Consider the following 26,091-nt stretch of genomic DNA (forward strand, 5'->3'; position numbering starts at 1 on the left):
CTGCCTTCCAGACCTTTAAAAGCTGGTGCTTTGCTGTGTCTCTCTCAATCTCCATTTGTGTCCTCAGGCACTGCAGGGGACTCAACCGGCAAAGCACCAAGGAAAGCTACTGTAAAGGAGCAGGAAGAGGACTGAGCAAACGGTAGAGAAAGGGAGACAGTTATATACATCTAGAAATAGCATCAGCTACATTTAGCTGATAGAGAGTGAGATTGTGCAGAACCTGAGACCTGAATTGAAAATGCTAATCCTTTCTAACTTAACAGCTATTGTTTTGTTGCTGATCACTCACTGCGGATCAAGGACCAGTGCACAACGTTTGGGCCCCTTTAAAGTCTGTCCCTCCTGTAAGGATCCACTGGGGGCAGATCGGCCCCCAAGGGACCATAATGATGCCAGCAGCACATCAGTGTTGGCCCAAGGAGAGCCATGTGGTGTGTACACCCTGAGCTGTGCCAAGGGATTCCGCTGCGTCCCCCCTCCCAGGGAGCATAGCCCCCTGCAGGCTCTGTTGCAGGGAAGGGGTATATGCGCCAAGCACAGCAAGAGTAGTCCCGCTGAGAGGCCCCACCCTACAGGTAAGATGCTACACTATATGTAAGTATGCGTCTGTCTATCTATCTATCTATCTATCTATCTATCTATCTATCTATCTATCTATCTATCTATCTATCTATCTATCTATCTATCTATCTATCTATCTATCTATCTATCTATCTATCTATCTATCTATCTATCTATCTATCTATCTATCTATCTATCTATCTATCTATCTATCTATCTATCTATCTATCTAAAGATATACATATATATATATTTACACATATAGATACATGTATGTCTAATTTTACAGTCTTTAACGAATATGCGTGTGTATGTAGATAGATAGACCAGAAATTTGCTAATCTCCAAAATTCAGTACTGCCCTGGAGCACCTCTGGAGTTGCTATAGATTTAAAAAATATCTTTATAGTACTGCTGTTAAGCAGAAATTATGGTTCAGAATTGTATTCAACAACCTTCTTTGTTTAGCCTTTTGCATCAGTAGCCGTGCATTTTCATGAATTGTGCAGTAATGCATTTCATTGATTTCAATGACAGGATGCATGACAATGACCTGTCTTGCAAATCAGTCTCTCAGTGGAGAAATTAGAATGAATGTGAAATTATAACAGTACCACCTACATCCTGATCAGGAGGTTCTATGCAGTGATCTCCATCTACTGTTCAAACTTAGATACTGCGATTAAATATATGAAAAGGAAAAGTACTGATGGAAATTAGGTCTCTCATTGAATGACCATCCATGGATAGATGTCTTCTGGTCACCTTCTTGGTAATGTCTTGTGCAAACGATATGCATAACACAGTGTAGCCATATTATTTTCAGTATATATTGTTTAATTTGACACTGGATGTTGTTTATTGGCTTAAATGCTTTATTTTTACATACTCATGCCAGAATTGATCTTTTTCTCAGGTCCTCATCCCTCACACAGTGATGACATTGAAAAAGTAAGTTCATGCTCTCATTTAACAGTCTTTAATGAATTAAAACAATAAATCCTTAGATGAATTTTAAAAAAATCAATGGTGTAATCCTGTTGAAGATGTTAAGGGTTTTATATTGCACTGCTCTGCACTACAGACTGCTGTTAACATAGATCTGCTGTTTGGGGTGTTGCAGTGGCATGTAGACACACCGCTCTGAATCTATGCATTATGGTGCATGATGTGTGTGCTGCTATGCGGCAGAAGTAATTGAGCATGATGTGAATCAGGAAAGTTTTGAGTCAGCCACTGCAGCAAGAGATTTTTCTCTCCAAAAGGTGATTGGGCTGTATTGTTAAAATTAGCTTGTATGCTACTGTTGTTACAACAATAGTCACTTAAATTACCAATACAACACAATCTAGTTTCACAAAATGAAAGTCACCTAAATCCATTTTGTTTATATACATATATATTTCTACATATTTCTATAGTTTTTATATATATATGTATATGTAGTTTATACATATATATGTATGTACATATGTATTTATGTACATACATATATACGCCACTGTAGTGCTGCATTGCTTTAACAAATCCTTAAGGATTCACATCAACATTGTCATCTGTTATTTTAGGGGATATACCAGCTTGCCACTGCAACTCAGGTTCTCTGTCTTTGTTTCTGATGATGTTTGAAGTCATACTCTGAATTGCTGCTTTCAGGCACCCTGTCGTAAGCTGCTCAATAGTGTTCTGAGGGGTCTCGAGCCAACAATCTTTCAGTCCGATCGCGACATCTATATACCCAACTGTGACACCCGTGGCTTTTACAGGAAAAAGCAGGTAGAATGTTAACTTTAGTCAACTTAAAACATGATGGTGGAACTTGAGCTTTCCGTTTGGTGCATCCAGAGATTCTTCTATGACCACAGGTGCTGAGAGTAACTGACACCCATCTCTGAGCTTCTCAGCTGTGGTCACAGAGAGTCAGTATTGCACTGTGATGAATATAATTCTTTCACTCCTCTTTTCTCTTGACCTTTCTTACTATTGATCTCCATTTTCTTTCTCTTTCAAAATCTTTTTCTTTTTCAATTCACAGTGTCACTCCTCCAAGGGCATGCAGCGTGGCCATTGTTGGTGCGTAGATGAGCTTGGTGCACCCTTGCTTTCACATACTAGCGAAGATGGTTCTTTACCATGTGATGGAGAGTAAGGCACGAATCTGTCCTACAGCTCTGAGCCTAGACCAGGAGAAAGAGGAGGTGGTGGAGGAGAAGGAGCACAGGGAGAGGGGGTGGCTTTAGCATGTGTTAGACACTGCCTGGACAGGAGGTAGCAGGGATAAACCACTTCCATGAAACAGACACACAAGGTTAACACTCATGTCCTCTCTAGAAGTAAGACACACACTCTTACAGTTCAGTATCAGCAACAATAACATCTGCGTGAATGTTCAACAGTTGCAACAGCTGTCTCTGCGTTGTCTATTGACATGGTGCGTGCTCACATTAATACTCCATGAACTGCCTCTGTGATCCAAGCAGTGTTACTCCAAATGATTTATTTATTCCCTGGCTCTTGTCTTGGCTTTCTGGTATTGGTATTTCTCGTAGATTCTCTTTTATTTTTCATTTTAGGATAGCTAACACTGCCTGTGTTTGTTCTAATCTCAGTGGGCTGAAATACTGTTACGCAGGTGATGTGACACAAATGTTTGAAAAAAGTGTCCCCCTCACCGTCCTCTCTCCCTCTCTCCAAAGATATACTGATATCACCATTAGAGATTGACAGAAAATGTATTTTCTATTAATTTATTTTGTATGATTTCCATCAAGTACTGCTTGAAACTCACAGTATCATTATATGTGCATATGCATATATATATATATATATATATATATATATATATATATATATATATATATATATATATATAGATAGATAGATAGATAGATAGATAGATAGATAGATAGATAGATAGATAGATAGATAGATAGATAGATAGATAGATAGATAGATAGATGTAAGTATGATCTATGATGCCTCTGTTAATTTAATTTATCAAAATGGCTTTCTAACTGCTTATCAGTTGATTGTTTGTATATGTATTGAAATTTTGTGATCAACTGTTCTGATGTGGCAGACAAAAAGCTTGTGGCTATTAACCTTTTAAAAAAAAGGCCTATTTTTGTACATGTCAGTATGATATTTTATATATAAATTGTTGGTTTATTTAATGAACTACTGTACAATGTCATGTATTTTTATATTGCCAGCAGTTTCTTATTTAAAGACAGAGATTATTTTATTTCATGAAAGTGGAAGTGTTGTGCTGCAAAGGCACCTTCATGGCAAAACTAATCACATTCATCAGACCTCCATTCAACTGCTGTACATGTAATAGCCGTAGCTCGTGTTTTTGTTTCCTTTTTTTTGTGCTTTGTTTATTTTATGGTTCAGAAATTCCATGCTCAATTATGTTTTATTTCGTCACATACTAGTATAAAATTGGTTTTAATTAAGGAAAAAAAGATTCTGTTTGTTATTGTTATGGTATTTCTCTTCTGAGTCCTTGCAAATATCATTAAATCTTATGCTAATGAAATAATATGACAAAATCTATCAATTTCTGACCAATCTTGTTGTGCCAATGTGTGTGCCATAGCAATAGGTCCATGCGGCAAGGACCTGTAAGACATTTGCAAGTATGAAAATAAAGAATTATAATGATTATGAAAAATGGAGAATAATGAAACATTTATTCCTATGAAATGTATTATTGACTGTGATCCTTTTGAGACAACAAAAACTTTTTACTAATAAATCTTCATGAGATTTTTTTCAAGTGGTTTTGTGCCAAAATATTACAAAATGACAATTTCAATTCAAAAAGTTTTTTTAAGCGCATTTGCTAAAATAATGTACTTAAATGCGTTTTTCAGATACTTGTGTCGCTACATAAATAGTACAGATACCATCTTGCCTCCACACGTGAATTAGTTATAAGGCAGATAGATAATGAACACATTACACATTTTTTACTTTGCTCACAGCAACTGTTTTAAAAGTCACAATTAGCTCATCTTCAATGCTTACAGATGATTATATACAGCACACAGTTACTCTTCTGTAAACTGTGAAAATAAATAATGATCATTTCTAGCAATATTTCTATTCATTCATGCATATTCATGCATACATACATACAAAACAAAAAAAAATCAAATCAAACATACAAATACAAATGTTGCAACTATCCTAAACACATCAAATCAAGTGCAGCTTGAGTTTCTGGTAAAGGATACTAAGGTGTATATCAAGGTAAATGTTAACACGAGAAGATGTTGATCTTGTGAAACAGCAGTGTTGAATGCTAATTGCTGAATAAATGCACTCAAATCTGCTGGGAAGTGTTTCTTGAAGTTTTTGAATATGCTTTTCAATAACAAAAAACGTTGCACTTACTGTGAAGGCCACTAAACATGCATGTACAAAGAAGTAAATTGATTGGAAAAAAATGTATTGTAGGCAGAGATTTTGTTGCACCATGGGTATTCATGCATGGTTAGTGACATTAGCAGTAAAAAAAATGCTCTATTCATTGTTAAACAGGAATTTGCTTTTCTGGCTTACTCTAGACATTATTTGAAAGTCTGTTCCTTTGGCATAATTTATATTGATCATTTAAACTATTCAAAAATCAAAACATTAAGCTCATACTAGAGATCTGTGCTATGACTTTTGAAATTTCTACCTTTAACAGGAATCCTTCAGCGGTTCCAAGCCAGGACTGAAAAAAGAACGCACTGCATTGAGGATCTTTAATCACTGCACATGGGGCACCATATATGTTAGGCTACGCTTAGCTCCTGAATCAAATTTTCTATCATAAGTCTTAGTTGTCATAGCATAAGTCTCTGGAATTGACTGAACATTTTGATGTCTGAATGATCTAAATAGCATAAACTATGCAGAAAGCGTAGGCTTTCAAAAAACATACAGAATAAACAAATGTCAAAAATGAATGCATGGAGGAAAACATAGTGTGACTTCTGACACAGCATTCACACAGTAAGCAGGGAACAGTGGCTGCCTTGATAGTGCTGTGTTTCTGGACGTTGATTTGGTATATTACTAAGCTATGTTATGGTTTGCTACATAGTGGAATTCGACTGAAATTGATGTGAATGTTATTAGTTTGCAATTATTTGCTTACAAACCAGAGTAATAGACAAAGTATCAAGTTACATCACAGCTCAGTCTCAGAAGCATAAACACATACACAAGGGCAATCTACAGTGAAGTAGCAAAGGGCCACCAAGGGTATTTAGGTTTATTGTGTAGGGTTAGGGTTAACAATGAATGTTACTGAAAAAAAAAATCAAAATAGTCCATCTTGATATACTCTTGTTTGAGACAAAACCTGCTAAAACCTTGACTATAGGATTTTTGCAGTACTGGTGGCCACAGTCTCAGGATTGCAGTTAATTTTCAACATCATCTCGTGAATATGAAGACTTCATCAAAAGTCTGCATACATAGTTTGAAAGCCTGCTCCTTCTGCATATTTTGATTTGATAATTGAAACTGAATTGAGAAGACTGTGGCATTGGAAACTAACATTCATGGGTTAGAGGTAAATGCTGAAAGACCCAACTACCGCACAGGTAATTTGGATCAGCAGGATTACCATGAAACATGTGTAAAATGTACCATGTAAGAAATCTACAAGTGATAGTCTTTCATTGGAATTATCTTGGATTAAAACCCAAAATGAAATCATCTCCATTTGTGCCAGTTGCCCTGCAACCATCATGGTATAATGTATATAAAAAAAAAACCTTAAATCCCATGCCTGAAAGAACGCTGCAGTAGATAACTGTCAAACTGTTCCACTAGAGAACAGATTTGCTCCACTGATGTCGCCCACATGTTAACTGGAGATTTCTGGTCTCTATGTGTGTGTAAGCATTTTTTCCAGCATGTGAAAGCAAACGGCAAACATGTGATAGCATGACAGAGAGCATGCAGAGTGGGATACAAATCCCTGCCTGTGGGTCCACTACTGGTAAACAAAGACTTCAAATGTTAGTGTGTGACTTGTGTTTAATGTACCAGATTAAACAAAAGGAGAATGATACGTTTGCATGCAAGAGTATGAGCAATATCAACTCAACAAAAATTCACTTTACTTTCTAAACATTATCACAACGAAACCTTAGAAAAGACAAGCTAATCCAAAGCACTTTCACTATAAAGGAATTCCTATGATCAGCCTTGTGGTGCTAATGCTAATGCCTAGTGTATACTGTTGTTATCACAGTCTTTGGAAACGATTCAGTCATGGAAGAAAAAGGCAGGAGACAGTCCCGTGTCCAGTTAAGGTTCAGTCTTTGTTGTAAATCTATGTGTTCGCGAGAGGAAGGATTCTGGTCGCTTCTTCTGGTCTTGGTGGAGTTAATATTATAACTAACTCTGAGTTATCTCTCGGTGGATTCTTTGCCGTACACTCGTGTTGGCTAGGTTGGCTGAGGAGGGGTCCAGTGCAGGTTTTTTATTGTTCCTGCAAGAGCACTAAGAGGGATTGAGGCCACTGGCAGATCGCGCCAATTCTGAAGGCTTTGAGAGCAAACTGAGCTGTAGTTAGCAGGCCTTTGTTGTTCCACCTCATGGAGAGAGAGTCATGGAGGAGGGGAAAAGGCTACAGAGATAGTTGGCTTGACCTCTGTTCTCTGAGGTCTAGCAAGGGAGAAAGAGTGGGCAAGCAGTCTCAGAGGAGTTTAGGTGAGTGAAGCAGGGGGTGTGGCTACCTGGAAGTGCCATGTACTTTCAAAGTAAAGTCCTGTGTAATCCACAAATGAATGACTTCAGTATGTGAGGACCCCAACAGAAGCTGTATGAAATTAAAATATCAAATTGCTGCAGAGTAACTTTAAAAGCTAAAATGGTGTGGTTTTCATATCTAGCAAAAACATTATGCCTACTGGCCTCCAGAATTTTTTTGGAAATATCTGCATATAAAGTAGATAATTTTCACATAATTTTCAAATATACATAGCAGTTCTATATACTTAATTAATATATTAATGATATATTATTAATTAATGAATGAATATATATTATTAATATATTAAATATATTCAGGAGATGTCCCCACAGCCTTTTTAACAGTCATTTATTTATTTATTCATTTATTATTATTATTATTGTTCTGATATACAATCATTGTAAATATTTACATTTTGTGAGCTACTTGACTAATTTGAATTTCCCCCACTGGAGGATGAATAAAGTATTTTTCTATTCTATTCTATTCTATTCTATAGGCTATAGACCAAGCTAATCATTCTCTGCTTCCCTGTTGTATCTTCAGCTAACCAGATAATGTTATAAATCTTTGTTTGGCAGTCTTTCTTTGGTACTTTTAGATTTTTAATTTTTTTTTGTTTGTTTTACACGAGCAGCAATACTATATCGACGGCAAAAAGAAATTGAGGTTTTACATACTTGTTTGGCTGTGATGTCTCATCTAAAAGAGTGATTCCTTGTAAAAGGATTGACAATTCCGACCATTCTGATTTACTTGAACGTATGTTTTTAAAAAAGGATGTTCCTGCCCTCATTGGTGTCACCTGACATTAGGCCCGATTTTCTTTGGCCTTTGACAGCCGTCAATCTTAAACTCACCACACGGTTGAAAATAACAAGGTTTTGCTCGAGGGGGCAGTAGTGGACTGGCTGTTAACAATTGTTTGAATATATGAGAGTGCATAACTAACAATTCAATTCGGCAACTGAAACGTTAAGTTGTACTCCAACACAGCAACATCAGTTTAACAGTTGAAGCTGGGCGAGAGACCCGTGGGTTGGTAAAACTGGTCTAAACGACTAAGTGGAGGAGTTGCCTGAGAAGCTTGTTTAGTTTAACCATCAGGAAGAAGAAGTATCACCGCCCGCTCCAGCTCTCGCCAGGGGACAAGGGAAGACGGTCTGCGGTCATGGCTACCCTCGGTAACTTGGGGTCCGCAACCAGTCCTATAGTGATCCTAGCGCCCAAAACGAAGACGAAAAAGAAACACTTCGTTCAGCAGAAGGTGAAAGTGTTTCGAGCCAGCGACCCTGTCCTGAGCGTCTTTATGTGGGGTGTCAATCACTCGGTGAGTCAGTGGAAGCTAACATTTCAGTAAATGCTAATGTTGATGTAATATTGTTCTCTCACTTAGCCGTAGGGTCGCCGTGAGAGGCAGTTGGCCAGTACATACGTAGAAAATATTACCACAAATATGAAGTTGTATCGCCAAAATATGGGACTAGTCAGACTTAGCGACATCGATGGCAGTCTTTGGAAAATATGTTTAGTTAGCCACATGCCTACTTACTATGATACGTCAACATTCAGCTACACACAGGTTGTCGGCAAATTTATATGGTTTCTCATATAGTTTTCACAAATGTACAGTAGAATTTGTAGCCTGTTGTAAGCAGTTAAATTATTTTAGTGTTCTGCTACTTTCACCTGGCTGATACATTTGCGTTTAGTATTTTTTTCAATTTTTAACTTTTCATGAAATTCCTATATGGATAGTATTAGGCATCTATTGTAGTATTATTATTGTTTTATTTTCTTTACGTGAGTCCATGTCTTGTTTTATGGTTGTGTTGTCATTTTAAATTCGATTCATAATTTGGAAGTATGGAATAACATTGAATGCTCAGTCCATCCTGTAGTGTCTTCAAATATCCTGTCTTGTCTAAGTTGCATTTACAAATGACTAAATTCTGTTACACTATAAATGGCAACAAATGCTCTCTTTTGGTATATTGGAACAAGTTAGTGTTTGGTATGATTGCTTCAATAGTTAAGAATTAATCATTTGATTTTTTTTTTTGTGCAGGTTATTTATTTATGGAAGCACATATGGATTGGCTCACAAATCCATTAAACAACTTGTTTTATGTTACTTAGGTTTGTTTCTTTGGCTTGAGGATTTGGGGTTCATCTCCTGATGAGCATTATAGTTTGGCACCTTTAATGCTTGATGATGAAAATGTCAAGTTTCACTTTATAAGAAAAAAACTATATATATTCAACCAAAACCATCAGCTCTTTTGTTTTCATTCATTTAAAGGTAATTTGTACCAGCAGTTATTGGTGATAATTATAGTAACATTTATGCAATCGTTATTGCCAGTAGAAGTGCAGATACTTATCTATAGTCTTGATACAACTCCATATTTTAGAGCAAGATACTAACACATGACATCTGTATAAACACTCACAGTTATGGAATATTATGACTATATTAACATTATATGTAGGAAACTTTAATCTTAAAATATCTTAAACCTCTCTGGTCCTTTACTCTGTAATTATCATTATTACTAAAGAGTCAAAACCTAGTGAGAAGCACTACTGAAGCATGTCATACTGTTTGTATACCTGAACTTGTTTATTTAACGTCAGACACTTGCTTCTCTCTATTAAATCACTTTGTGAGATCACACAGAAGAAATTAGTGACAACACTGTTGCGCAAAAGTGATAAGATGTCAAATTTATTATGAGAAGAGTTCTGTTAGACCGCTATGAAATATTTTAATGTTGAGTTCTTTTAGATGGAAAACATCTTCTTTTAGATTACACCATTTTTTTGGTGTAATCTTGACATGCCAAATGGAAAGTGGAAAATCAGACGAAGATCATGTTCTCTTTACCTTCAACTATACACCCTTTGTTAAGCGACAACCTGACACAGTATGGATATTGAAAAAATGGTAGCATAGTATTAAAACAATGGAGTGTGTTCAGTAATCGGCTTTTCTACTCCGAGCTCTCAGCAACAATTATTCCTACATGACAGCTTATGATATGATAATTGAATTTAATGGGAAATAGACTGGAACATAAAAAAATGTGTTATGACATTTTCAGACATTTGTGTAGCACTAGTTAACAGGAAATAAAGAAGCCTAGTTAAAACTATAAACAAAACTACACATGACGAATTGCTTACTGTAGCTACAAAAAATTAATTGTACAGCTAATAGATGGAACTTAACTGATAATTTTCCTGACCTTATTAATTCAACTCAATTCTGTTTTATTTATGTAGTACCAAAACACAACAAATGTCACCTCAAAAGACTTAAAAAATACAGTCCCACACAAGCCAATTGTAATCTACTTAATTGTAATACAATCAGTTTGGCAAAAGTTGGCGTCATTCGGAAGCTATTTAGATAACTCGCGATCGGCATATATCCATATAATGGAGTGAACGGGGACTTTCGCCAAACTGTTCTCGGTGAGTCGATAAAAGTATTTCATGCCAGAAATAAGGTCTAGGTTTAAAAATACCGGAGTTCCCCTTTAAGAGCTTTACATGTGAGCAGAAGAATTTTAAATTCTATTCTGGATTTAACAGGGAGTCAATGAGAAGCAACAAGTGAAGATATATTCTCTCTCCTGCTGGCTCTCAATAGACTCACAACCTATCCAGGGTGTATTGCGCCTTTCGCGTAACGCCAGCCCCCTGCGACCCTGAATTGGATTAAGAGGGTATAGAAAATGGATGGATGGATAGTTCTCATTACAACTCTGGCTACAGTATTTTGGATCAGCTGGAGGCTTTTCAGAGGATTTTAGGGATAGCCCAGCAATAAAGAATTACAATAGTGTATTCTTGAAGTAACAATTGCATGGACCATTTTTTTTTTTTTTTTTTGCATCACTCTCCTACAGGGTGTTCCTTAGAAACCTGTTTTTATTTGTGAATTAAATAATAGATCATGGTCAAAAATAACTTCAAGGTTCATGATAGAAGCCATAGTAATGTGATCTAGAATAAAAATGTTTTTTATAGTCAGACCAGTGTCATCCCGAAGCACTAGTTCAGGAGAATTCCGTCATCTAGGCTTTTATGTCTTTAAGACCTGCTTGTGGTCTAACCAACTGATTGTTTTCATCTGGTTTCTTAGACAAGTACAGCTGAGTATCATCAGCATAGATGTGGAAATGTATGCCATGCTGTCTAATAATATTATCTAATGGAAGCAAAGATAAAGTAAAACAAGATTGGTCCATGCACAGAACCCTGTGGAACTCCATGGTTAACTCTTCCGATATGGAAGTGGTGATTATGAGGAAAAAACATTCTGGTTGGGATTGGCTCTAAAATACACATTGGTGGTTTAATAGAGCTATTGTTTTTTTTGTTAGCTTGGAGTTTGACAATACAGAAACAGTCTAAACATTATTCAGCTTCTACAGACATTTCTAAACCTGCTGTACTTGATGATAGATTAGTGATAGTATTGTGAAGGATTCCATTGATTTTCTCTCTAATAGAAACAATCCTATTGGTGAAGAAGATCATGCAGTCATCACAACTAAGATTTGAAGGAATACATGGCTTGACGGAGCTATGGCTGTTAATCAGCCTGGCTACAGTGGTGAAAAGTAATCTGGGGTTCTTCTTATTCTCCTCTATCAGTGATGAAATATAAGCAGTTTTAGCTTTGGGGGAAGGGCTTTCTTATATGGTATCAATCTATATTTCCAGTTTAAGTGAGATTCGTCTGAATTTATGAAACAAAACTTTCTCTCCATTTAGCACTTGGCATTGAAGAAAAGTATAATATTGATAATTGAATCTTTGATTTTGTTTACAGTATTGATTAAAAACCTACTCTAAAGAAAGTTCTTCAGAGATGCTGTATAGCCAGATAAGCTAAAAGGTCATCAAAAAATGGTTGGACAGGATTATGAGAAAATACTGTTAACTGTTCACCTTTAATGCCATCTGCACACAAATAAAGGTATGATTAAGAGAGTACAATTAGGAGAGTGAGTTGCTCTGTATACATTTTGTTTGTTGATTTATTAAATTGGGGTGGTCTGGGAGCAGACAAAGGTCAGTATGGGATTTTTTGGTAAGTGTGAAAATGAGAGCTGCCCTGTCCAAAGTGGGATGGGTGCAGTTTCTTCCCATCAGATCAGGTTTCCCCCAGAAAGATTGCCAGTTACCTATGTAGCCTGAAGTTGTTTGCTGGACACCACCTCGAGAGCCAGTGGTTGAAGGATGACATGTGTCATTACTGGTTGGATTTGGCAGGGGTCCAGAGAAAACTACTGAATCTTCCATTGTTTTGGTAACACAACGATGCATCATTCATTTTAGTGACCTCCAGTTAGCTCAATCATGTGTCATTACATTCAATGTGAAAAACAAACTTGGTGTATTTACGTTTATCCATAGCTATTTATTTCAAATAAGATTCTATGTCACCTATTCTGGTCCCTGGAATGTATTTGACTATGGTCGACTGAAGAGTAGAGAACTGAAACACCAAAAGATGCTTAGAGTTATGTGTTAGAGCACAGAGAGTCATAATTTACACTGTAAATTACAAGAAGAAAATGATATCAGATTCAGTGAGCCAAGAAGAGCGAAAAGATCCACAGAGCACAAACAATTTTTTGAATACACATAAAAAACTGACAAATATCCAACATGACTACCTACAACCTCAGGCAACCTCATTAGTTGTCTTGCTTTGTCTTTGTGGGATATCTTGCAGTGATCATAAGTTGCACATCTGTTTCACACACTTAGAAGGGCTAATTGATTATAGTTTCTTCATACTACAGATTAATGACCTCAACCAGGTGCCTGTTCCAGTCATGTTGCTGCCTGATGACTTCAAAGCCAACACTAAGATCAAAGTCAACAACCACCTCTTCAACAAGTAAGACGCATGAATATGTATATGGTAAAGATAAAAATATTGTTACTTGAAGAATTTCTCCAGTGAAAAATGAGCCTTGAAATGTTCTAGAGATGCTAGGAGTGCTGGCATGTGAGAAGGCTAATGCTAATATCTGCCACATTTGCTCTCTACATGTTATGGAGATTTTTCACTGAGCCTCAAATCTCATGAACTTCTGTGGGTGAGACTGTATATGAACATGTCGACAAATATTCAGGAGTATGCTACTGTGTGACTGGGAGCGTGTGTGTGCTGGTGAGAGAGTAATTTATCCTGACCTGTTTGCTGCTTACATGCAGTACACATGGATACACAAGGAGCATGTGCTCTAACTGTATTATAAAGAAAACATGATTTCACTGGTTGTATTTCTGCATCACATGCTACATTCTGCGTCCTTCCCTCCTGCATTTCCAGCCGGGAGAATACATCTCTAGCAGAAAGCTTCCTGCTGCGATGTGTATGTGTAAACGGCAACTGGTGAAATGGATTGAACTAAATTGTCCGCACGTTCTCCTGAAACTTTCTGGTGTTCAAGTGTGAAAATGGCTTTGACTGTAAAGCCAGACAAGTGTTTTCAAACAGGTTTTAAAACTTTAAAAGGAACATAAGAGTAATTTATACACTTTTTCTCCTTTGGCAGAGAAAACCTCCCAGGACATTTTAAGTTCAAAGAATACTGCCCTCAAGTCTTCCGAAATCTAAGGGAACGGTTTGGTATTGAAGATCTGGACTATCAGGTGTATTTATGTTCTGTAAAATTCTCACTTATTTTGTCAAGTCTTTTGCCTGATAGACGTGGATGATCCTATACTTACTTAGCTACATGCTTTTGGTCTTATCCCCAGGTGTCGTTGACACGCAGCCCTCCAATGAGATGTGTTGATGATCAGGGAGAGGGTCTGCTCCTCAACTCTTATGATCGTACGTTGGTTATCAAGCAAATCTCCAGCGAGGATGTTGCAGACATGCACAGCATTCTATCGGAATATCACCAGGTAATCTTAATGCTAAATGCATGAAGTTTAGTATGTCCAGCAAATTGAGCAAATGTCATGAAACAACTATCAATATGTTAAAGTGTCATATTTAACAATTTCACACAATTTTCTTAGGTCTTATTAAGATGTATGAGACAGGCTTTGGCCAAAATATGTGTTGAGCAAGTGTGCATCCCTGCCCTTTTGGTGAGGTAGGCACATGTTGGCTAAGGACACACATGCTAGCATGTGGCGACTTACAATGTGTTTACATATATAACCTGTTAGCAAAACCTTCACACTCGTTCTGTACTTTAATGCGGTAAACGCAATATAATGAAGTAATTTCTTCAGTCATGGAAAAAAAACAGGTAGAGATGGTTACTCTATTCATCCAAGTGGGAAATATTTTAGCTGTGTAGCTGTACGTTAGCACCAGATGCTAGTAAACAATGCTTTCAGATCAACTGTAGGAGAACAAACGGAAGACGTACACCACTTAACACATAGTAATGCATATGTATTGTTAATTGCTGTTTCAGCATTTTTATATAATAACAATTTCATTAAATAGCTGTACTTTGGGGCCTACATTGTTTTCAGAAAGAGGACCGGTGTTGTAATGAAAACACACCTTATCCACTGAGTTGTCTTAATTGCAGAATGTAACCATTCAATTAGATTAACAAAGTTATGGTGTAACAATAATGTTATTCTTTCAAAAGGTAAGCAAAAACTTCTTAGAAGTTGGTGCACGTCATCTTCGTTGCTTAAGATTAATAGATAAATAAGCAATGACAAATTATGTCTCAGATTCTCAGATACTTGCATTTCCCTCCATTTGAAGTTTAGGCACTGCGAGTTGAAACTAATACCACTTTGTGGCACAGTTTCTTCAGTCCAACATTAAACTGGACTAAGTCTTTGCTTCACACACAATATTTTGCTAACTCTTGCTGGAACGTTACCCTCAAATATAGTTTATCCAGTGGGTTGTTATATCCTCTGAGGCTGGTGGTAGATGTTAGATGCATGCTTCTCGGAACAGGTTACAACAGGACATTTCCATGCTGCCGTCATCAGTCTGGCAGAGTGAATGCGAGTGGGCAGGTCTGAGAGGTCAAGGCTTAGCAGAGGTGGTGGAGTGCACTTAAAGAGTAATGTACTTTTAAAATGAAAATCAAATTGGCTTATTAAATGAGGAACTTTAAAACAAACCAAAAAAAAGGCCAGGGTTGTGTTTTTGGGGACTTTTACATTTGCTGGTGACTTCAGACACCGAAACATATGCTCCCAAGAACAGAAAAATATGATTTTTCCATAGTATGTCCCCTCTGATAAATCTCACACTTTCTGACTGTCCTGCCTTCGGTGGAAAAAGTGTTACCAACACTTTCCAGCCAAAGCCTGTTTGAAAAGTAGCTAGATATTATTAAATTGAATCCCTTTAATTTTCACATTGTGATGTCAAGTTGTAACAATTACTTTACAGGCACTGGATTAAAAGGCAAACTCAACTTGTCTGACTTTATTTTTTGTTATTATTCTCTGACTGATTATTATCACATCTAAAACTTGTGTAGGATGTAAAGCTGAAATATCATAAATACAGGGGATAACACACTGTTATAAGAAAAAAACTGAAGGTAGTCTTTTGAAAACTAAAACATGAGAGTAGAAGTTGTGATCATGTCAGATCAGGTGTGTTTGGAATCATTCTGAGTCAATACAGATGAAATTGGGCAAGGAGAGAAATACAGTGAGAGTTCTGGATATTTTTAGACCATCTCTGTGGTGGGACAGTGATGGCGCTGAGGACAAGAAAAGTGCCCCAAGATACATTTATAGATGGATAGAAACTTTATTTATCCATTATGGCCTTATTGATTCTGTGTATTTGTATAAGAGGAAACAATATTGTTTTAGTCCAGGTGGTATGTTATTAAATCACATTTGTCCAAGTTTGACTACCACTTCCTCAAAATGCAGTTGGGTGTCAAATTGCTTCTGTATGTAAATGTTTAGGTGGACTCACAAGCCGTTTTCACACATGAACACTGGAGATTTTCACAAGAAAATCTTATGTGTTGTATATTAACGATACTGTTTGGGTAATTGCACCTGCATGTAAAATGTTTATGTATACAAAGCAAAATGTCAAGTTTTAGTTTGTTTTACGGGAATGTACATGGCAACAGGCAAGTTTGGTCTCAAAGTTGAAATTGTTTCAAATTGGTCTCCAGAAAATAGTTTTCCCTGAAGGACAGCATGCTACTGCTATGGAGAGATGATATTTTTGTCATTGTCATCTATTCTATGAGTATCTATTCTATTTTCTTGCCAACGGTTAAAGAAACAAATGGGCTGGTCTTGTACTTGGTATGTAAACTTCTTGTTTGAAGGTATTCCAACAGACATAGAGATGAAGAGAGGGATATTCTGCAGCTCAGGATATCTGAAAGTTTTTATCATTGTTACCCATAAACTCGTGAAGGCAGGCACTGCTTAAGAATAATTCAGTGACGTCCTTGGTGAGCAGATGTAGATGGCAGTAAATCATATGTAGTGGGTTTTTATATTGAGTGATTTTAAGTGGTGTTTGTTGTCTCTGTTCATGTATTCTTAGAGATATCTGTCCAGTGATTGGATGTGAGAAGGCTGGATATGTGCTTACTCCATTTGATTTGTGGTGCATATGTTAAGGTATCTGTTTTGGTCAATAATTTATTACTTTGAATGTTTTGAGCTGAATGTATTGCATCCTGCAAGTGTAACAAAATATTATATTAATAACAAAATCTAAATTTGTGATGTTTATTTACAATATTAATTCTTGGATTGTACTACTCGTCCTTATTGCATGAGGGAGTGGTCTTATGAAAATTGCAAAGAGCAAGGGAGAGAATAGACATCCTTGTTGTCTGCCCTGGTGAAATTTGAATTTGGAAAGAAGTACTCTCATATATTGATTTAGTCATTTCTGTGGATTGGCAGTTCTTATATTTTATGGTAGACTAATGTTTTGCTGGATTCAACTGTTTTAAAGTCGTCCCCAAAGAGATGAGTTTATGAGGAAAAGAGGTGTTGTCCTAATTTGGTCCTTAACACAGACTTTGATGAATTCAGTAAGATGTATTGTTGCGTTATGTTACTCACAAAACGATACAAGACAAATATCAATGTTACATTTATAAGGATGGTTGAGATCTTTTGTGGTGTTCCAACATATTATTTTCTTTGGGAATTGCTCAATCATAAGTCAATCAAATTTAATTAATTGTAATTTTAATTAGTCCATCTATACTAGAGTTGCACGATACCCACGGTACACCACAGTTGCTAAATCGTTATGGTTCCTACTATACTAGAAATTCTACATGACGGTAGTACCGTGGATTACTATACTAACGGTGCCAGTTTCCGCTACACAGCGGCTTCTCACCGCGTGCGACAACCTTGTAAAGAAACCCACACAGCACCCACTGAAACCGAACTACACAACTGCGCACACAGCAGTCAAAAACACAAAACAACACACACACACTCACCATGACAGAAGCACCGGGCCCGAGCAGTGAGTCTGCCGCGGCGTGCTCGTTCATGGCACCACTAATCAAAAAGACATACTCCAAAAGTCACATTTGGAAATGTTTTGGGTTTAAACAAGGCACAGACGGTAAAGCAATAGACGATGGCCGTCCACTGTGCAGGCGCTGCCACCAAGTTATAGGAGCCAAAAGAGGGAACACATCCAACCTCAAAACACCTGCAGTGTCGTCACCCAGATTTATATGTCGAATACCAGGTTAGTATTTCCTGTTTATTTTCTAATTGGCTAATATTAGGCTATATGCTCCGTGTACATGCTGAAGAATGAAGAGTTAAAGGATGTCAAAGTATATAAAGCACATAGAAAATACATAAAAATGTAGTTTTCACAGGGAATCAGTTCTTATTGTATTTTGTCCTCTATGGTTTATTATGTTGGAGAAGAAGCATTATTTTCAAATAGATTTTTTAAAATGACAGTGGATTTGTTATCCTAAGTTGATTATTTATATTAGTATTATGTTTATCATGCACCAAACAACATTATACGTAATTAAAGTATTTATAACTCGTACAAATACATTGCAGTTCATAAAAATAATAATAATTTTGAAAAAGGCCGCAGTATCGCGATAATACCTTGAAACTTTATACTTTGTCTGGTATAGTATCGTGGTTACTTATTTTGGTATCGTGACAACTTTAATTTATACAATACCAATTTATACAATACCAATTTCTTGAAAAATTCCAAGCTAAGGAAACCAACAGATCTCATAAAAATGAATTTCAGTCCCCCATCCTGAGCATATATGAGGCGACATTGGAAAAAGAGGAAGTCTCCAGCAGAACCACAGTTAGGAAGGGTGGATTCAGGCATGACTGGTTGGCACTTGAGATGATAGAAAAGAGGGTTCAATAAGCACCACAACATCAGACCAGTGATACTTTCTGAGAAAAAGAAACACAAGTTAATGATGACAACATGTCATATCTTTAAGCTTTAATAGAGCGGAACCGGCTCTGCAGAATTTTGAATCAGCTAGAGGCTTTTCAAAGAATTTCTGGGACAGCACAATAATAAAGAATTACAATAGTCTAATTTTGAAGTAACAAATGCATGGAGCAGTTTTTCTGCATCAGTCAGGATTTCCCTAATGATGGCATTATTATGAAGGTGAAAGAAAGAAAAAACTGTTATATACACTATATAGCCAAAAGTATCCGCTCATCTGCCTTTACATGCATATGAATTTAAATGGGATCCCATTCTTAATCCATAGGGTTTAATATGATGTCGGCCCACCCTTTGCAGTTATAACAGCTTCAACTCTTCTGAGCAAGCTTTCCACAAGGTTTAGGAGTGTGTTTATGGGAATTTTTTACCATTCTTCCAGAAGCGCATTTGTGATACAGACACTGTATCAAGGACAAGAAGGCCTAGCTCTCAGTCTCTGCTCTGATTCATCCCAAAGGTGTTTTATCGGGTTGAGATCAGGACTCTGTGCAGGCCAGTCAAGTTCTTCCACACCAAACTCGCTCCTCCATGTCTTTATGGACCTTTCTTTGTGCACTGGTGCGCAGTCATGTTGGAACAGGAAGGGTCCATCCCCAAACTGTCTCCACAAAGTTGGGAGCATGAAATTGTCCAAAATCTCTTGGTATGCTGAAGTATTCAGAGTTCCTTTCACTGGAACTAAGAGACCAAGCCCAGCTTCTGGAAAAACAACCCCACACCATAATCCCCCCCCCACCACCACCACCAAACTTTACACTTGGCACAATGCAGTCAGACAACCGCCAAACCCAGACTTGTCCATCAGATTGCCAGATGGAGAAGCGTGATTCGTCACTCCAGAGAACATGTCTCCACTGCTCTAGTGTCCAGTGGCGACGTGTTTTACACCGCTGCATCCAACACTTCGCATTGCACTTGGTGATGTATGGCTTGGATGCAGCTGCTAGGCCATGGAAACCCATTCCAGGAAGCTCTCTATGCACTGTTCTTGAGCTAATCTGAAGGCCACATGAAGTTTGGAGGTCTGTAGCAACCAACTCTGCAGAAAGTGGGTGACCTCTGCGCACTATGCGCCTCAGCATCCACTGACCCATTTCATTTTATGTGGCCTACCACTTTGTGGCTGAGTTGCTGTCATTTCCAATCGTTTCAACTTTGTTATAATACCACTGACAGTTGACTGTGGGATATTGAGTAGCGAGCAAATTTCACGACTGGACTTGTTGCACAGGTGGCATCCTATCACAGTACCACGCTGGAATTGAATGAGCTTCTGGGAGCAACCCATCCTTTCACAAATGTTTGTAGAAGTGGTCTGCATGCCTAGGTGCTTGAATTTCTACATCTGTGGTCATGGAAGTGATTAGAACATCTGAATTTGATTATTTGAATGGGTGAGTGAATGCTTTTGGCAATATAGTGTACTTCTGTGTTAAGAGCATTATTCCCATGAAGACAGCTAAGTGCTTCCCTAAAAATAAACCCTGGATCACCAGTGGCCTGAAATTGTTGCTGAACATAAAAACGAAAGCTTTTGTGGTGGGAGATGAGAAGTTATTGAGTACTGCTCAAAAACAGCTGAGAAAGAAAATGACAGAGAGCAAGGAAATGTATAGAAAAATGACAGAAAGCAAGCTCCCTCAGAACAACAGAAGAGATGTGTGGTCAGGGATAAAAAAAGATCACAGGCTTTAAGTTGAAAGAGGATCAAACTGATGGAAAGTCGAACAGAGACTAGGCTGAAAATGTGTTTCAATAGGTTCAGTTCAGATCACTTAGCATGTTCTTTGCTTGCCTCAAGTATTACAGACCTCACACTCTTCCTCTACCTACATCCTCCCTGTCACGCCTCCATATTGTCACCCTCCACCTCAGTCATGGATCTTAGCACCGCCTCACCAACATCTCACCCCACATCAGGACACACTGAGACCTTCTTTTGCCTCCCCCTGCAGTCAGGTAAGGAGGCAGCTGGAGAGACTGAACCAGAACAAGGCCGCAGGTCCAGATGGTGTCAGCTCCAGGGTACTGAGGGTATGTGTGAAATGGCTTTGAGGGGTTCTACAGCATCTCTTAAGCCTTAGCGTGAGTCAGGAGAAAGTTCTACCTTCTACTATGGAAGACATCCTGCCTTGTTCCAGTATAAAGATAAAAAAAAAAATCTCAAGCATCTGCCCTCAGTGACTACAGACCTGTTGTTGCAACATTCTTCATCACGAAAGTCCTGGAGAGACTTTTATTGGCTGACCTAAAGAGTGCAAAGAATAACGCTACAGAAGTTAATGAACATGAAGAACAACAGTGCCCACCCTCTCCATAATACAATGTGATCATCGTGAGGCTTCTTCTGCTATGTTGTAAAACTGCAAGACACAGGTCATTCCTGTCAGCAGCAGTAGCAATTCATAATGAAAGCTTATAATGAATCAAAGCTTTTTCATTTCATGTCATTGAAGCAGGTGTGTTGGTCTTCAGGTGACATGGAGAAAGGCTGCTCTGGTCTGGCTTTTTCCTTGTATACTTAAACAGAAATATCAGAACAAATTAAGTTTGTCTCTTCTAAATAAACTGCAAAGAACTGCTGTGCATGTTTGTGTGTGGTCATAATGTTGGTAATTGTGGCACTGTGTGCATGAGCTATTGTGCAGCTTATTTGTGAAAATTTAATTGGCACAGATTATGATAATGTGACACTGGTTTACCAGTAATCATGTAATTGATTGGTGCCTCTCTAACTTATGACTGATAGCAATCTTGTCTATAATTGCCATGAATACTCACAGTTGTTTCCTTCCTCTAGCACATAGTAAAGTGTCACGGCAGCACTCTGTTGCCACAGTTTCTTGGTATGTACCGAGTGAGCGTGGACAGTGAGGAGGCCTACCTAATGGTCATGAGAAATATGTTCAGCCACAGACTGGTGGTGCACAGGAAGTACGATCTGAAGGTGAGGAGGAATTGCATCAACAAACGGATCTTTATTTGCACAGTCCGATTCTTGGCTCTGCTCACAAAGTCACAAGGAAGCCTTACAGATAAGTTAATACATTGCTGTTACAAGTACAAATAAAAAGACATGTTTACCATTTATTTAGACATATCAACCTAAAAAAGAATCTTAATTTAACCTAATTTCTGTAGCTGAAATGTGAAGGTATGACTTTAAAAAAAAAAAATAAATGTATATATATATAAATAAATAAATAACATTTTCTGACATGTCATGGAGTAAACCAAATGTCAAATCCTTTGATGCCACCTCAATTCATACCATTTCTCAAAGTTTCAGCAAAGATATTTAGAACAGTTTCTTTTTACAGGGCTCTCTGGTGGATCGTGAAGCAAGTGACAAAGAAAGGGTAAAAGATGTCTTGCTCTACTATCCTTTTCATGATATTCTTTTGCTACCAGTCTTGTCCTTATTATACAATATTTTACTTGTCTAAAGGAAAAAGAGCTTCCTACTTTTAAGGATATGGATTTCAGGAACAACTTGCAGAAAGTGTATGTAACCGAGGAGCAGAAGGAGAAGTTCATGGAGAAACTCAACAAAGATGTGGAGGTAAGGGTGCTGTGTTGAAATGATGTGCTGAATAACCATCACCACACAGTGGCAGTATCACCCCTGAGATGCTATTTTGACAGCAAGATTATAGATGTGAAATTATTTGCTAGTGAACAACAGGAATTTAGTTACTGCAACAGAAATAAGAGCTGAAGAATGAAATGCCGTCTTTTTGATCATTTGTAAAGAATTTGGTCATGGTTTTCTTGGGTTGTTGCTGCATGTTTGCTCAAAGGCAAGTTCAGACATTGATTGTTCTCGCCCTAACATAAACTGTAGCATATGAGAACAAGATGGATTGTAATCCATGCTTGATGTGACTCAAAATAATAACATGAAGTATACTGAACTTTTAGTTGGGAATAATCACATTCAGTTGCCAAAATGAACTGAAAATCCTTCACACTCATTAATCATCTCAACTGGTAAGCTTATTTTTTTTTAATGTCTGTGATATATTGCAGTCACACTAAAATTCCAGTTAAAGCAGCATGGCTCAGCTGAGATGTGTGTCTCTGAGTAAGTGTGAATGCTCTAGTCTGTTAAGAAAGAAGCCTAAATGAGAATCTTGACATTCCTGAGGTGAAGCTGGCTTTAGAGCATCAAAGCAAACCATTATAGCTGGATGCTGGAGTCAGTTAACTAACTTATATTTGTTTGAACCATTTGAGAAACTTGATTAATTGACTTTTGAAGTGTCTGAATGTATTTCTTTGCAGTAATTCAGTATTTTTTTTTTTTAATATCTTTTGGAATTTGCTCAATGCAAACATCTTTCTCTCATCTTCCTCAGTTTTTAGTCAAGCTGAAGATCATGGACTACAGCTTGCTGCTCGGTATCCACGACGTCGGCCGAGCTGAGCGGGAGGAGGAGGAGGGTGAGGAGGTGTCCAATGAGGAGGAAGTAGAGTCTGAGAATGGCATGGCACAGTGTTCTACAGTGGGGTCTTATGGCACTTCTCCAGAAGGAATTGCTGGTTACATGTCCTCCTGCAAACCTCTTGGTTCCGGGGAGTTTGATTCCTATGTGGATGTGTATGCGGTTAAGAGCTGCCCAGGTGAATACTTAGTTCAAACAACAAAATTTTCCCACTTAGATGTGAAACTAAATCTTGAAATCTGATAATAGAGTGCACAGATCGATTCAGTTCTAGGATTTATGAGTACCTTTGACAAAGACTTTCACTCCTTAATCAGTGCACTTCTTCTTTGATGAATGAAATTTATGGAAACAGTCATACATCTACTTCTTCTAAAGCTGCTTTTCAGTTTTCAGATGACATTTACCTTGTTCCATTTTTAGAAATGAGTTTGTTGATCAGTAATCTCACACTTTGGTGGAATGGTCTTTAAGCGAAATGATTAAGAGGTATCTAAGTGGCAGCAATAACAAATAACAAATCCACTTTATTTACCCCCTAAAAACACGATGAATTAAAAAAACAAACAAAAAGTAGAAAGTTAACCAAGGAGTTGTATTTTGACTCTTTGACCGGAACCAATGTCTTTTCCAAAGATACTTTGACACAACAGGCTTGGGATCAAATCACCAACTTCCAATTGGAAAACAGCCACAGATACCCCATTTTCAGTTCAATTTAAGCCTCAACATCCAGGGATATAGCTGCCTTATCTGAGCTCAAGCTTCTCCAAGACTGACTTAGCCTGAGTGTTACACTGTCCTGTTATTTGAAAAGCAAAACATCTTTTTGTGGGAAATGGAAATATTAACCTACTCTTTTGTAAAAACAACATTAAGCTTAATGATATGTACAGGTTTTGAAGCGACAAGCAGCCATTCAGATGACATATTTTGTGGTGAAGGTCTTTATTTCATCAAGAAATAATCCCACACAATGCCAAACCTAATTTTTTTTACAACAGCGTGGCAACGAAGAAAAATAATCCTTGCTTAAATGGCCATAAATGTCTTCCACTGATGACATTTGGTGTGTTATGCAACAAAGTATTTGACCGATGAGGCCCTGACATTTTGAAGAGCTGAAGTCCTGACCCGAGCAAGAATAGAATAACAATGACACCTCACACTAAAAAACCCAGCACCTGGTCTCCTCAGTGTTATGTGGTGCATCACATCCCCTCTATACCTCCCTATACACAGTTCAAAACACAAAAAATTCATTGTATATAAGTACAAAAAGCATATTTCAGATTCAGTCTTTCTGTAAATTGAAAATCTTGTGTTTTTTGGGGCTTGATGGTTATTACCCGAGTTCTGTGACTACCATCATTAACTAAAGCTTGGCAAAATTGTTCTATTCCTTTAATCTCAGGAGCCCCTCAGAGGGAGGTCTACTTCATGGGCCTGATAGATGTTCTCACTCAGTACGACACCAAGAAGAAGGCTGCTCATGCAGCAAAAACTGTCAAACATGGGGTGAGTAGCACAAAAGAAGAAGAGCAGTCATTTATTTAAAGCACTCATCAAAGCACTCCTTGTGAGTTTAATGTCTGTGTCATGTAATTCTCAGGGGACCCAGATGATGTTAATGACCTGTTTTTGCTCTTATTCTTTTCTCTCTTGTTGCAGGCTGGCGCTGAAATATCCACAGTTCACCCTGAGCAGTATGCCAAACGATTTCGGGACTTCATCTCAAACATTTTCGCATAACACTTACAGTGAACACTGCCAAATGCATTCCAACTGAGAGCTGAAGTCTTTGACTGTAAACCAACACTAATATGCAGGCACAGAATATTGTTGAAACATGATAATCTGAGAAAAAAAGAAGTTGTATCAATAGAATTGAATACTTATGATGCATATATTTATTATTAAAATTTAAGGGGTATTTCTGTAGGTGTTTAAAAACTCATAAAGGGGCAACTCCAGAGCAACGGTGTATCTTGAAACAAACTGCTGTTGATCAGTGTTAAAAGTATTGAACTACATAAGTAGCAGATCAGATTTTATCTTTCTTTTTTTCCAATTTTCTCTTTGTATCCAAGCTTGAACTGAACTTTAAAGAACTGTTAAAACATTTGCTATCTTGTACTGAATTGGATGAAAACAAATATTAATCATATGTCTGTGTTGTAAATATTAGATGGTTTGCTTGGCTTGACATAAAGGAGCCTATCTCTGTCTGAAGGAAACAAAAGCAGCCTTCTTGCACATGTAACATCACAATGAAATGTTGGCCTTCTGAATCTGTTGGACGGTTTATTAAATATTGATATCAAGCTAATGGAACAGAATTAAAATAAGTTTGAGTTGTTGCTATACCAATAGTAGTAAAAAGAAATATCTAAAAAAAAATAAGACAACAGTAATTCAACAGTAACAATCTGGACAACAGATTGTTATATTAAAGAACCATTTGGTTTGCTGCCTAATCTATTCAGGTAAAATATACAAATTATTCTTTATTTTAGGAATTCTTGTAGGCTCCATTCAGCACCAGTAACATAAGTGCTCCTGATTTTTTTCTCTTTTTTTCCTCTTATTTTTAAGCCAGTTGCTCTCTGTACCTTGTTAGAATTAAGGTAGCAGATCAGACGAGACACTTAGAGGTGAGTTAAGATAGAAGCCCTCTCAAATCACACATAGTTATACAGCCCTCCTCTGTGAGTATAAGACTTGAGGGTGAGAGAACCTTTGGAAAAAGCAGAGCTTACTGTTTCCCAGTTTCAAATCCTTATGTTAAACTAACCAGTTACTGTTCCATTTACTTTGCAGACAAGTTATAA

At 37.5% G+C, this 26,091-nt stretch overlaps 2 protein-coding genes across 4 annotated transcripts; both read left to right on the top strand.

The window, feature by feature from the left end:
- Positions 1-4,848, top strand: LOC140272307 (insulin-like growth factor-binding protein 6). Of its 3 annotated transcripts, XM_072367702.1 has the most exons (5): positions 1-578; positions 1,481-1,515; positions 2,221-2,340; positions 2,430-2,483; positions 2,600-2,647. In XM_072367702.1, exons 1-4 carry the CDS (start codon positions 242-244, stop codon positions 2,457-2,459), a joined length of 522 nt encoding a protein of 173 aa, XP_072223803.1. In that variant the 5' UTR covers positions 1-241; the 3' UTR covers positions 2,460-2,483; positions 2,600-2,647. The 3 variants fall into 3 exon arrangements, with proteins under 3 accessions (XP_072223803.1, XP_072223802.1, XP_072223801.1); XM_072367701.1 differs by lacking the exon at positions 2,600-2,647 and having other exon boundaries at positions 2,430-2,591; XM_072367700.1 differs by lacking the exon at positions 2,430-2,483 and having other exon boundaries at positions 7-578; positions 2,600-4,848.
- Positions 4,849-8,172: 3,324 nt separating this feature from the next.
- pip4k2ca (phosphatidylinositol-5-phosphate 4-kinase, type II, gamma a) lies at positions 8,173-25,828 on the top strand. The gene is made up of 10 exons (XM_072366435.1): positions 8,173-8,657; positions 13,150-13,247; positions 13,912-14,008; positions 14,117-14,266; positions 21,616-21,762; positions 22,136-22,174; positions 22,264-22,377; positions 23,174-23,438; positions 24,675-24,778; positions 24,932-25,828. Exons 1-10 carry the CDS (start codon positions 8,499-8,501, stop codon positions 25,010-25,012), a joined length of 1,254 nt encoding a protein of 417 aa, XP_072222536.1. The 5' UTR covers positions 8,173-8,498; the 3' UTR covers positions 25,013-25,828.
- Positions 25,829-26,091: the final 263 nt, after the last annotated feature.

The sequence above is a fragment of the Leuresthes tenuis genome, unplaced genomic scaffold (assembly GCF_036924035.1).
Source record: "Leuresthes tenuis unplaced genomic scaffold, fLeuTen1.0.hap1 SCAF_16, whole genome shotgun sequence".
In the NCBI taxonomy this organism is placed as follows: domain Eukaryota; kingdom Metazoa; phylum Chordata; class Actinopteri; order Atheriniformes; family Atherinopsidae; genus Leuresthes; species Leuresthes tenuis.